This window comes from Sus scrofa, chromosome 14, assembly GCF_000003025.6.
Source record: "Sus scrofa isolate TJ Tabasco breed Duroc chromosome 14, Sscrofa11.1, whole genome shotgun sequence".
NCBI classification, from domain to species: Eukaryota; Metazoa; Chordata; class Mammalia; order Artiodactyla; family Suidae; genus Sus; species Sus scrofa.
Genome location: NC_010456.5, coordinates 125,167,621 through 125,181,521, shown reverse-complemented (window position 1 = coordinate 125,181,521; position 13,901 = coordinate 125,167,621). Strand labels below are relative to the sequence as shown.

The 13,901-nt window shown below is 39.7% G+C and overlaps 1 protein-coding gene across 1 annotated transcript in view; it reads right to left on the bottom strand.

Annotated features, from left to right (window-relative positions):
• Nucleotides 1–13,901, bottom strand: part of FAM160B1 (family with sequence similarity 160 member B1) — a 37,250-nt gene that overhangs the window by 14,343 nt on the left and 9,006 nt on the right. The window contains exons 3-7 of the mRNA XM_001929362.6: nt 9,432–9,601; nt 6,451–6,555; nt 5,867–5,989; nt 682–975; nt 306–502 (exon numbers count right to left, since the gene is read on the bottom strand). Coding sequence (XP_001929397.1) covers nt 306–502; nt 682–975; nt 5,867–5,989; nt 6,451–6,555; nt 9,432–9,601 — 889 coding nt within the window. The remainder of the gene's footprint in view (nt 1–305; nt 503–681; nt 976–5,866; nt 5,990–6,450; nt 6,556–9,431; nt 9,602–13,901) is intronic.

Here is a 13,901-nt window from a genome sequence, read left to right as displayed (position 1 = left end):
ATATAGTCAGATAAAGGTATTGATCTGAAACAGTTAAGGTCTTAACCAATCACTATAACAGGCAAAAGAAAACTAGCCTGACTAGTTTTATCTATTTTACTAACTGGATTGTTTCCATGCCAATGCATTCCTGATTATATATTAAAACAAGTCCCAAAAAACAATCCCATTTAATGATCACAGGTAATGTTATATTTTTTAAAACTAAAGATTTTTCAAAACTGTCATTGCAAAATGAAAATGGATTTAAAAGTGTAGGGTTAAAAACGTCACTTGTATGGGAAAATACTAATAATGGCTCTTACCCCCAGTTAATTGCTTCCACTGTTTCAATATCGAGGGGGTCCACTGACTGAGGTAGGGCCCTGTAGAGGGAGGCCAGTCTGTCTGTGAGCAGTTCGCACAGGCAGGTGCTCTGCGTGAGGCACTTGGCGGCCGCCGGCTCCGGCAAGCTCACTAACAGCATCAGGCCCTCGCAGGCTTTCACAGCTATTCGGCCATCCTGAGGGGAAAAAACACAAACCCCTTCAATGCCTGAATTAGATATGTCAGCCTGTTTGGAAAAATTGAACTTGAACAGATTTAATGTGTTACACTAAAATAAAAATCGTTTTTGTTTATTTTTTCCTGTGCATGAACTGTGATTGGGTTGTGGGGGTCAAGATAAAAAGGATGACTCACAGGACTTCTAGTAAGATTTAACAAAGAGTTCACTAAGTTGTAATCCTGGTTGGGACGAACGACCGTGGCCTCTGGCAGGGCAGCGACGCTGAGGCCGTCCAAGCCTGCGGACAGGTCATCTATCTGCTGAGGAGGCTCCTCTTCGGACTCCGTGCTTTCCGCTCCGGAAGCCCCAGACAGCTCCTCGGGCCGAAAGCACTGCCCCGTGTCTGCGGACAAGGAATCCTGGCCTTTCGGGATGTCTTCTGAAGTTGCATTTGCTGCTTCTTTGGAAGCCAATGATTTCAACTTATTCTGAAAAGAATACATATGTTGCAAGATTCACATCAAAAGCCTTATATAACAGAAATCACATTGAAATGGGTTTTTCTAGGATTTACAGTCAATATCTAACCACTGTAGAAATGGATTAAAGTGTTATGGCAAATGAAAATACTCAGACTTAAACTGTGGTTTTTTGTTTTTTTTTTTGTCTTTTTGCCATTTCTAGGGCCGCTCCTGCGGCATATGGAGGTTCCCAGGCTAGGGGTCTAATAGGAGCTGTAGCCACCGGCCTATGCCAGAGCCACAGCAATGTGGGATCCGAGCCACGTCCACAACCTACACCACAGCTCATGGCAACGCCAGATCCTTAACCCACTGAGCAAGGCCAGGGATCAAACCCACAATCCTAGTTGGATTAGTTAACCACTGCGCCACGACGGGAACTCCTAGACTGTGTTTTAGATATTTTTTAATTACGGAGATGTTTATGATGCTCTTTTGAATGCTATCTACAAAATGTTTTACACCGACTATGAACAATGAACAAAGTTAGTGATAACTCTTTGACTACTACTGAAAACAACTGATGTTAATGAAAAATGAAGTTAATTGTTTTCTCATTACTGGGTTAGTAAAGATAAACAGCCCCAGTGTTGATTCTTCTGAGATCAGATTTCTAAGATGATATTTCTACTTTTTTTTCTTCTATTTCTGCTCTATAAATATAACTCAATACTCTGAGGACATTCTTTTCAGTGTTTTTGAGGATAAAAGATTTGCTTGAAATATTGTAACCCTTCCCAGCACCATACACACCCAAACACAAAAAGAATCTTAACTGAACCAAGTTACTAGTTTCCAAGCAAAAGTATCTTGCTTTCCATTTGAACATAAGAGCAAAAATCAAATCATACACACACACATTAGAATTCATCATAAACCAGTTTCTCTGCAGGGTCTATCACTCAGAGTTTCACCCATCACAGAAACACATTAAATGCTGAATGAATTCAAAATTCTACTTCCAAAGTTATATTATAGTTATTGTAAATCACTTTTATTAGTAATGAAAGTATAATTTAGATCAGTCTTCCTGAGAAATTGAGCTCAGAGCATGTATATTAAAAGAAAACATTTCTATAGAACTAAATGACTATTCCAAACAACTTCCCAATTTCCTATAAAATCAGTTGTATATCATGGTCTTTATGGATGTAAAGCATTTTATTCCATCTGAGATGCTAATACTATCTGCTGATACGATTGTTGGGAGTGGCATCTTGGATAAAACCGGCAAGAGGAAGAATAATCTTAGCATAGCACTCATTCCTTCAACTAGTGTTTCTCAAAGCGGGACTCGGGATGGTTGGCCTCATGGTTTTCTGTGGTGCTTGATTAAAATGCAGATTCCCTGGTTCCACTTAGACCTGCTGAATCCAAATACCTGGAGGTGGAACCAAGGAATCTGCATTTTAAAAAAAGCTCTACAAACAAGCACAAATTACTCATCCTACCAAAGCCTTTGATAATTCTAATCTGTCTCACCCTTTTTCTTACCACTTCTTCTAATTATACTGTTTTCTGAACATACCACAGAGTTTCCTATCTTCACTCGTATGCTCACCCATTATCTAAGCATCTGTCAGGGCTCTGAAGACAGCCTCTTCCATGCTGCCCTCCTAATGACCAGGGCAGATGTAATCTCTTCATCCTATGAACATTTAAGGGATGTTTACTTTGTATCTTTCTTATGATACCTCACCGTACCTTAGATTACAGTCTCTGAATATGAGCCTTACCCTCATCCCCAGACCACGAACCCCTTTAAGGCAAAGAATGTTTATAGCTTATCTACCATCAGCACTTAACCCGCAGCAGATGCATCTACTGCCTGATGTAACTGAAGAGAGATTAGATTTCAGGGGATACATGCTTGAGAGATGCAAAGTGCTTCTGCTACTGTCTATACTTACCAATAATAAAGATGCATTTCTCTAAAAATTTATTCAGCCAGGAAGTGCGAATTTTTTGTGTGTGTCTTTTTTTGCCTTTTCTAGGGCGGCATATGGAGGTTCCCAGGCTAGGGGTCTAATAGGAGCTGTAGCCGCTGGCCTACGCCACAGCCACAGCAACACCAGATCCGAGCTGTGTCTGCGACCTACACCACAGCTCATGGCAACGCCAGATCCTTAACCCACTGAGCAAGACCAGGGATCAAACCCACAACCTCATGGTTCCTAGTTGGATTTGTTAACCACTGAGCCATGACGGGAACTCCAGGAAGTTCGAATTAAACAATTATGCATTGTGCTAGGTACTAGAGAAGCTGTGGGGACTCAAAGGTTAATGAGACACAGTCCTTGTCTTCGAAGAGCTTACTGATCAGGAAGAGAAAATAGAATACATATAAATAATGCTAGGGAGGCCATAATAACTGACATTAAAAGCAAATGAACAGTCCAATCAGTTAAGAAAATGAATATACCTAGCATCTCAGGCTTTGGAGAGTATGTGCTATAAACATACTGCATTAGAGCAGACATGACACTAATTCAGAAGGGTATTCTTTGTTCTGAGGTCTACATGTGAATCTTTCTCTGAAGACAGGAGGGCATACAGGTGCCTGCAAATATTCTCTGCTTCTGATCTATGGCTGTATACTTCTGAAACAAGTTTCAGAGATTCGGAGAAAAACTCCTTAAAGCTTAAGATTGGAAAAAAGTCTATGCTTCTAAAGTAACTTAGATATCTAAGGAAACTTCAGTAAAAATGAACTTTGAAAAGAAAAATCTCACATTTAGCCAAATTGAGATATTTGATAGGTTAATATCATAAGGCTAGTCTAGCCATTTTGAGGCAAACTTTCAAAATATCATACGTGTCATGAAAAAACAGGCACTCAGAGTCCTTGATACCAACCTAGAAATTTAAATTCATGTAATTTTGCCGCTTGGTTGCTTACCTGTCTCCAGTAAGAGTGCAGAATAAGATCCTGCATTACTTTTTTGGCTGAGTGAAATAAGAAATGAACCCATCTATAAGAATGGCTAAAGTTTTAAAAACAAAACCAAAAAAACTTGACAACACCCACTCTGGCAAGGACATGGACCAATGGAACCCTCAAACATTGTCCACAGGATGCAAAATAACAAACCCACTTGGGAAAAAACTGGCAAATATACACTCACCACCTGATCCAGAAATCCTACCCTTACGTATTTATCCAAGTGAAATGAAAACCTAAATCCAAACAAAAATCTGTGAACGTTTATGGTGGCTTCATTCATAATTGCCAAATACTGAAAACAGCCCATAAGTCCCTCAACTGGTAAATGGATAAACAACTGTGGTTCAGCTGTGTACAGTGGAATACTGCTCAGCAATATAAAGGACCAAAGTCATGGGGGACTTGCATATGCAGTATGTAAAAATGACTCAAAAGGCTGATTATATTGTTATGACTCTCTAGAAAAGAGAAACTCGGGACAGAAAACAGACTAATGCTTGCTAGGGGCAGAGGTGGAAACAGGATGACCAGGAAGGAAGGTGCAGTAAGATGAGAGAACTGCTGTGTATCTTGACTGTGGTGGTGGTTCCCCAACTGTATATGTCTGTCCCATTCACAGAATGATAGATCAGAAAGAGTGATTCGGGAGTTCCCGCTGTGGCGAAGCGGAAACAAATCCGACCAGGAACCGTGATATTGCTGATTCGAACCCCGGCCTTGCTCAGTGGGTTGAGGATCTGGCGGCATTGGGTGAGCTGTGGTGTGGGTCGCAGACGAGGCTCAGATCTGGCATTGCTGTGGCTGTGGTGTAGGCCAGGGGCTACAGCTCCTATTAGACCCCTCGCCTGGGAACCTCCATGTGCCACAGGTGTGGCCCTAAAAAGGACAAAAGACAAAAATAAATAAATAAATGAATAAAAGAAAGTGATTTGTACTGTGTGTAACTTATATCTCAAATATAAAAACATATATATTTTTAAACTAAAAAACAACAAACAGCATAATTATTTTTTCTAATATATTCCTAAATGATTTCACTGCTGGAAAAAAAAGGGGTGGGGAGTGAAAGCAGAAAATACACAAAAATTATTTTGTAATTTAAAACTGAAAGTAAAATCCAGGAGGTCCTATTGTGGTGCAGTGGAAGCGAATCCAACTAGGAATCGTGAGGTTGTTGGTTCGATCCCTGGCCTCACTCAGGGGGTTAAGGATCTGGCGTTGCTGTGAGCTGTGGTGTAGGTCGCAGACGAGGCTCAGATCTGGCATTGCTGTGGCTGTGGCACAGGCCAGCAGCTGTAGCTCTGATTCGACTCCTAGCCTGGGAACCCTCATATGCTACGGGTGCGGCCCTAAAAAGCAAAAAAATTAAAAATTAAAAAAAAAAAAGAAAGTAAAATCCAAATACCAATTGATTTATGTTAACTATGACTCAGTGACTATGAAAAGATAGGACAAAACAGCAGAGCAATCCCAACTGCTATCCCAGGATGGCGTGGTAACCCGTGACATTTCGCATCTTGTCCAAATCTGCACACACCCTCCTTAACCCAGGTCAGGTTACCCACATTCCGCACTGGAGCAAGCCTGGCTGAAAATAAGATAGCTTATAATTTCCCTTCACTTCTCTCTCCCTGATTTGCCCTTCGGGCTGCACTCCTAAGCCTTAACTTTGTATTTATCCAGCCCCTGTACTGCCCCATAGAGCTGGCTCAATCATATTCTTTGAGAATCAATTTCTCAGGAGATTTCAAGTTAAAATAAAACATTGCTCTTAAATGAAACCAATTCTGGGAAGTAAACATGCTTCCTGATACCCACAAAATATAATTTCTTCTAATATTATTCACATAATTCAATTTGCATAGTAATTTTAGTATACACGTACTTTGAAGGTTGACAAGAAGTATACCATACCTCCAGAAAAAAATTAACCAAGTAGGGATCTTGTTTCAGCTTTGCACACACAATGCAGAGAAACTGAATTTCTTCATTTTCTGTTGGTGTTGCAAGGACTTCACCACACAGTCGAATTAATTTCTGTCAAAAAATTTAAAAACAAATTTTTGAACTTCAGTTACTTTCTATAAGCATGTAAACAGCCATCGATTTACCTTCGGGACAGTTCAAATATTCAAATAATGCCAATATCTTGCATTTTTCAGAAAAAAAAACCCCAATTTACAATCACTTATGTCAAAATAAATTTGCTAGTAATATGTTTTTCAAATATATATTGCTCTAAAAAATTAATGCAGTATCAAATAAACTCTCCTCAAGATGTCATGGAAATATATTAAAGGTAAAAATGAATGTCTACAATTTTAAAAGAGAAATATAAAGACATGAAGAGCATTTAATACAATGTCATGCATAAAGGAAGCTCAAGTATTTGCTAATTCGCACATTGCTTTTGGAATAATCTCCTTTGCTATTTTCAGTCTTAGAAAAATCACATATAAGTATTTCTACACAAGTTTTATGTAAAGGGGAAAAAGTACCTGCACTGGCCTGTGCACGTTAATGTGTGGAAGTAGTGGCTGCCGGATTTTCCCCAAGAGTTTGGTATAGAATACCAAGACCTGCTGTTTCATTCCTGGAGGACACTAGGCATAGGAAAAAAGAAAAGAAAACAAAGAAAGAACAGACATTGCAAACACACTTACTCTAAAGCTTAAAAAACAGGAGAGACAACACGTGAATAATATGCAACTTTCAAAAATCGGTGCGGTGAGCCACTTAACGACTGTGTCAGGATAAAATTCTCAAATATTACAGACCAGTATTCTATAAATAAAATGACATCTGAGACTATAATGTAGCATATGAGACCACAGGTTGATGTAATGACAAACAGCATGGTGATAATGTGCCATGTACATGAGTGTTTGGTTCAGGCAGTGCCAACCTGTTTAGATTCTAAATGCCAAGGTAACATGAAACCCCCTGGCCAAAGCAAAGACAGAATCTAGTCACTTACACTAGTGGCAGGTAATCAGTAACCTTCCATCATATGGAGGAGTAAATAAAGCCTTCGAACACAGGTATTGTAAATAAAGGGATCCTGTGTATAAACCGCTGTGATTTATTCTAACATTGTTCTGAATTAGTTGCAAAATTATTTACGTTATGATTTTAGGCAGTGAGTATTTAATAAATACGTTTTGATAAGATGTCATTTATTTTAAATATTTGCTGAAAAGTAGGTAAAGCTGAAGATTACTCATGTTGTAGATTGAGAGTATGAATCAACAAGGTTACATGTTCTATAATTAACTGCTTATACTACCTCAGATTTAATATAGTCACAAAATAAGCATTGCCAAAACATCATCATAGGCATGGTATCTGGAAACAGCATAAGCTATAATTTTAAACATAATATTTTAAGATAGCAAATATATCCCAATTTCAGATAAATACAATATTTACAATCACCAATATAAAAAAATAAATTTCCTAGTAGTATAAGTACTAACATTTGCTCAAAAATCAGTATTTATTCAGGGAGTTCCCACTGTGGTGCAGCGGAAATGAACCTGACTAGTATCCATGAGGATGTGGATTTGACCCCTGGCCTCGTTCAGTGGGTTAAGGATCCGGAGTTGCCGTGACCTGTGGTGTAGGTTGCAGACGCAGCTCGGATCCCGAGTTGCTGTGGCTGTGGTGTAGGGCAGCAGCTGTAGCTCTGACTCTACCCCTAGCCTGGGAACTTCCATATGCGGAGGGGGCAGCCCTAAAAAGCAAAAAAGAAAAAATTTTTTTCAATTTATTTTTAAACTGAACAACAGCCACAGCAACACCAGTTCCAAGTTGTGCCTGTGACCTACACCACAGCTCACAGCAACTCTGGATCCTTAACCCTCTGAGCAAGGATAGGGATTGAACCTGCGCCCTCATGAATGTTAGTCAGATTCGTTTCCGCTGACCCACAACAGGAACTCCGTGTTTGTTAATTTAATGTTGCACAATCCCTCTCTCCAAAGACAGAAAAAAGAAGGGAGGAGAGGAGTGAATTAGGAAGCAGATAATGCTGCCTAGAAAATATAAATTGAATGAATTTAAGTTAAAAATGAATAGGAGCATTATAAACTTAGTTAAAAGGAAATTGTCTTTAATATTATTTCATAATTCTACTTAGGGTTTAACATGCCTATCATTTTGGGAGTTTTTTTAAGTTTGATTTTCATGTATGTTATAGAAATTCACAGAACAGGAGTTCCCGTCGTGGTGCAGTGGTTAACGAATCCGACTAGGAACCATGAGGTTGCGGGTTCGGTCCCTGCCCTTGCTCAGTGGGTTAACGATCTGGCGTTGCTGTGAGCTGTGGTGTAGGTTGCAGACGCGGCTCGGATCCAGCGTTGCTGTGGCTCCGGCGTAGGCTGGAGACTACAGCTCCGATTAGACCCCTAGCCTGGAACCTCCATATGCCGCCGGAGCGGCCCAAAGAAATAGCAAAAAAAAAAAAAAAAGAAAGAAAGAAATTCACAGAACTACGAATTTTCAGAGCTGGAGGAGGCTCCTTGGTGATCACCTCCTTGTGGTTTTTAAAGAGGAGACTTACTTGTACTGGCTCCACTATCAGTAGAGTTAATGTCAGAATAATCAGTGACATTCTCTTTCAGGATTATGAAAAATAATTCCTATTTTTGTAACTCAATTTTCATGAGGTTTCTTCTCATTTCCTGACTCTGAGCATGTGCACTTGAGTTTATTTTCATAAACGTTTATGCTGTAGTTTTATTTTTTGTTTGTTTGTTTTATTTTTAGGGCCACACCTGTGGCACATGGAGGCTCCTAGGCTAGAGGTCGAATTGGAGCTACAGCTGTGGCCTACACCACAGCCACAGCAACACGGGATCCAAGCCTTTTCTGTGACCTACACTACAGCTCACAGCAATGCCAGATCCTTAACCCATGAGCAAGGCCAGGGATTGAACCCACATCCTGACGGATACTAGGTCGGATTCGTTTCCACTGCGTTCACTGTAATTCTAAGCAGCCTAAGAACAAATCGTTGTTTAGAGCATTTTGGGAACTTTGCTATCTCTATGAAAAATCACAAATTTTCCTTTTTTTTTTTTTTTTTTTTTTGCGTTCCTGTCAAGGCTCAGGGGAAATGAATCTGACTAGTATCCATAAGGCCACAGGTTTGATCCCTGGCCTCGCTCAGTGGCGTATGGATCAGTGTTGCCATGAGCTGTGGTGTAGGTGGCAGACGTGGCTCAGATCTGGCATTGCTGTGGCTGTGGTGCAGGCCATCAGCTGTAGCTCCGATTCGACCCCTAGCCTGGGAACCTCCATATGCTGAGGGTGTGGGCCTAAAAGACAAAAAAAAAAATTTTTTTCTTTCCACTAGTGACTTGAATCCTACCATGCTTAATATGTACCTCTACAATTAAACTTAGTGCTTGGCAACTTATCTCTAGGACACATTGGACAGATTACATGCCCCAGAACATGACATGGATTAGGAACTTACATCAGCTTTCCCTAAGGTGTATAATGTTTCCAAGATCTTGTGGTGGAGTAAATATTCCATACATGGCCCCGTCTCTCCAAATTCCCGTTCACTTTCTTCTTGTACCAATATAACTAACATCTGTTCCAGATGGGATGGAATATTTGTATCTGTCACTGGGGCTTTGTCATCTAAACAATAAAAACATTCATCAAACAACTATTCAAATATTTTTAAACTGCACATTTGCATCTACAATACTCTTTATATTTCCCTATTCCTATCCAAACTGAGAAAAGTCTGAACTACACACAATGAAATTTATCTTACACAAACACAATCTTTATTCTGAAAGATATTCTGTAAGTTAATATTTATGCATAATAATTCAGAAAAAGACCCATTTATATGGGAAATGGGAACATGATCAGAAAAAATATGTCAGAATTTTGAATGTACTTATAATTAAAAAAAATTTTTTCCCCAATAAGTCCGTTCAGAAGAGCTAAATTTTTAGGTCTTTTTACATAGAAACAAGTTGGCCTTGAACGTTAAGCTGAATAACGCGGGCTGTGTGGACAGGTTCTGGTTTTGTTTACCACTACACTGTTGGTAACACTGGGAAGTCAGATACCTATGGCTCCAATTCATATCCAATCTGAGGAGTCCGAAGAAAAACCCTCTATTTAAAATTTCTGACATCACCTCTTATGAACAGATAGCTATTCCCAAAGTGAAAGCTGCTTCTCAAGGAAATTCTTATAAAATACAGATTTGTCAAAATAAAAATTCATAGATATCTTTTACATATCACAGTTGGATTAAAAAAACACATTAGTTTTATCATCCTATCCTTACTGGATAAGGGTTAAATTATTCTTAATGAAATGTGAAGTTTTTGGAGTTCTCGCTGTGGCGCAATGGCATTGGCAGTGTTCTCTGCAGTGTCAGGATGCAGGTTCGGTCCCTGGCCTACCACTGTGGGATAAGGATCTGGTGTTGTCGTAGCTGTGGCGTAGGTCACAAGCATGGCTCAGATCTGATCCCCTGGCCTGGGAACTCCATATGCCATGGTGTGGCCAAAAAAAAAAAAAGTAAAGTTTTGTAGAATGTTTAAATACAAAGTATATTAGGGAATGACAAGTTCTTACTTATATCTTTATTGTTCTTTACTTAAGTACTTAACAGTTTGTACAACACAATCCTGGTGTGTTCTCTGATGATAACACTGCTTTGTTTATACACACACACACTAAGCATAATATTAAAATAAAACCTTATGGAGAAAACAATGGAAAGAGAAGGGTCACTTGTGTTTCCCAAGAGGACATATATGTATCAAATTTGATAGCATGAGATACTTGTTAAAAGCATGAGACCTGGAGTTGGACAACTTGTATCCAAATCTTGACTCTGTCACTTTTTTTCAATGACATGGGCAAACTAAGCCTCAGTCAGCAATATCCTTAACAAAGCTAATCACCACCAGTAAGTGCTGTTGTATGATTTCAATGAAATAATGTATATAAAGCACATAGTAGGAATTCAAGAAATGTTCACTTAGGATGTTTCATTTCATTTTCTTCTAAAATGAGTAGCCTAGGGCTAATAAAAGACAAAGTGGAAGGTTACTTGAAACCTACTTTTAAGAAATATTTTTTCATCTATAACTGCAGGCTTTACATAAACAATCCAGGAAAGAATGAACAATGAATTTGACTTGACAGGATTAAAATCCTAACTCCCCAGAAGACAAGATCCACGCTCATCACTCTTAAGCCACGTTTAGACCTCCATGCCTCTGCATGTGCTCTGTGCCTCTGCCCTCCTCATCTACCTCCACAGCCCCTGCTCATCCTTGAAAGCCAGGTCAGACAGCACCTCCTATTTCTCCCTTCTGACACACTTTTTATTGCATACCTTTTTGTGATGTACCCACTTGTTTCTGCTACTAGATTGCAAAAAAATTTTAAAAATCATTAAAAGCAAGAATTTATAGGTTTTCCTTTAAAGGATTTCCTTAAAGCCATGGACAGGTGAAAAATTACAAGGGCTAAGAATAGTCATTTGAAAATGTAACTTCTGGAGTTCCCGTCATGGCTCAGTGGTTAACAAATCCAACTAGGAACCATGGGTTGCAGGTTCAATCCCTGGCCTTGCTCAGTGGGTCAAGGATCCGGTGGTGCCCTGAGCTGTGGTGTAGGTCGCAGACTCGGCTCGGATCCCCAGTTGCTGTGGCTCTGGTGTAGGCTGGTGGCTAGAGCTCTGATTAGACCCCTAGCCTGGGAACCTCCATATGCCGTGGGTACGGCCCTAGAAAAGACAGAAAGACAAAAAGACAAAAAGGCAAAAAAACAAAAACAAAAAAACATAGCTTTTCTCAAAAAACTTTTCTGTAGATCTGCTGTTTAAACACCCACATTAAGGTGGAAATTATATTTTACACATAAAGGTGTGTATACATATATATATATAGATATATAGATATGGTTAGTCTGATATTTGCTTATTACACAAATATAAAGAATTTCTTTCTTTTAAAGAAGAATTACCTATGACCTCATCAACTTGCCAAATCAATTATTCTCATTTTTTTCTCGTTTCCTTTTAGTTAAGAGACCTGTGCCCAATCTGCACGTCCACTAGCATTTACCTATACATTCCTCAAGGGAGCCCTGTGGTCTGTAGCAGGGCTACTCTTTTCCTTATTTCGGAGACTGCCAAACTTCGGCTCATGGGACAAACACAGCCTTGCTGTCTGTTTTCATAAAACTGTACTGGCACAAAAGAATGCTGTTCTTTTATGTATTGAGGATAGCTGCTTTTGCAATACAACAACAGAATTGAACGGATGCAGCAGAGATTGTATGGCCAAAAAGCCTAAAATATCTGCTATATGACCCGTTATGGCAAAAGTTTGCCAACCTTTGACCTAATTAATTTACATTCCCCTATGTTCACTCTTCATCCTTTCTATTCACTAAGAAAATTGAAGCACCAGAAGATAACTTCCAAAGGCTCCCTATACTCTATCTAGCCCCTTTCTGCATCTATACCCTTAAGATCATTTTGCTGCCTTAATTTTATGGATGTACCTTCCACAAGCATTAACGCTAAATCTCCAGTAGTGCACCAGGATCCCATCCCCCACTTGCCAACTTAAGGATACGGCTCAGAAATGATCTCGTCTGACTCTTGTGCCTTCCCTTCCTTTTCTGCTAGATCGTTCTCATCAAATTACAACAGGCAGTACCTTCCATCTTTAAAAAATAAGAACCCCCTCCACACCACATCTCCCTGTGGCCATTGCTCCATTTCTCAACTCCCCTTTCCATTAATACTCCTCAAGAGAGCAGTCTTTATACCTTGTCTACATATGTTCTCTGACCATTTTCTCTTTGACTTCCTTGCTATTAGAAGGGCTCTTATCAAGACCACTAAGGAACTCCTTGTGGCTGAATCCAATGATCCATTCCTAGTCTTTATCAACTTGACATCAGCATCATTTGACACACTGATCCACTCTCTTCTCTTCCAGCTTCTAGGATACCATTCTCTCTTGGCTATTTTCTACCTCGCTGGCAAAAAGCAAAATCTCCTTTGCTATCATTCTCATTTTCCCAATCTCTAAACATGGAGCACAAAGGCTCAGTTCCTGAACACGTTCTCTCTTCCATTTATCCTTCCTTTTCCCTAGATAATCTCAGCCAGTCTCACAGCTTTAAATCCTACTTGCACGCTGATTACGCTCAATTCCAAATGTCTAGCTTAAGCCTTTACCCTGAATTTCAGATTCCTGTTTCCTATATGTACTTGAACCAGTCAATTGGATACATAATGGTGTCTCAAATGAAGCATGTCCAAAATGCTCTTATAAACCTGCTCTTATCGCAATCTCTCCATTCTCATCAAGTGGCCCTTCTATTTTTCCAACTGCCTAAGCCCCAATATTTGGAGTTATCCTTAACTCTTATTCTCTCATACCCAATATCCAATCCATCAACAAGCCTTCTTTCAAAACATACCCAAAATACAATCACTTCTTACTACCTCCACCATCTAAGCCACCTTGATCTCTCAGACCACTGCCAACAGTCCCCTAATTGTTCTGCCAGCTTCATCTCTGCATTGTTACAGTCTAATTTTCTCACAGAAACTAAAATGATCCCTTTAAAAGATGATGTTATACCTACGCTCAAACTCCTTTAATGGCTTCCCACCTTAAGAGTTCCTATTATTTATTTATTTATTGTTCTTTTTTTTTAGGGCCGAATCTGTGGCATATGGAAGTTCCCAGGCTAGAGGCTGAATCAGAGCTATAGCTGTCGGCCTACACCACAGCAATTCGGGATCCGAGCCACGTCTGCGACCTACATCACAGCTCACGGCAATGCCGGATCCTTAACCCACTGATCAAAGCCAGGGATTGAACCCTCATCCTTATGGATGCCAGTCAGGTTCATTACTCCTGAGCCACGATGGGTACTCCCG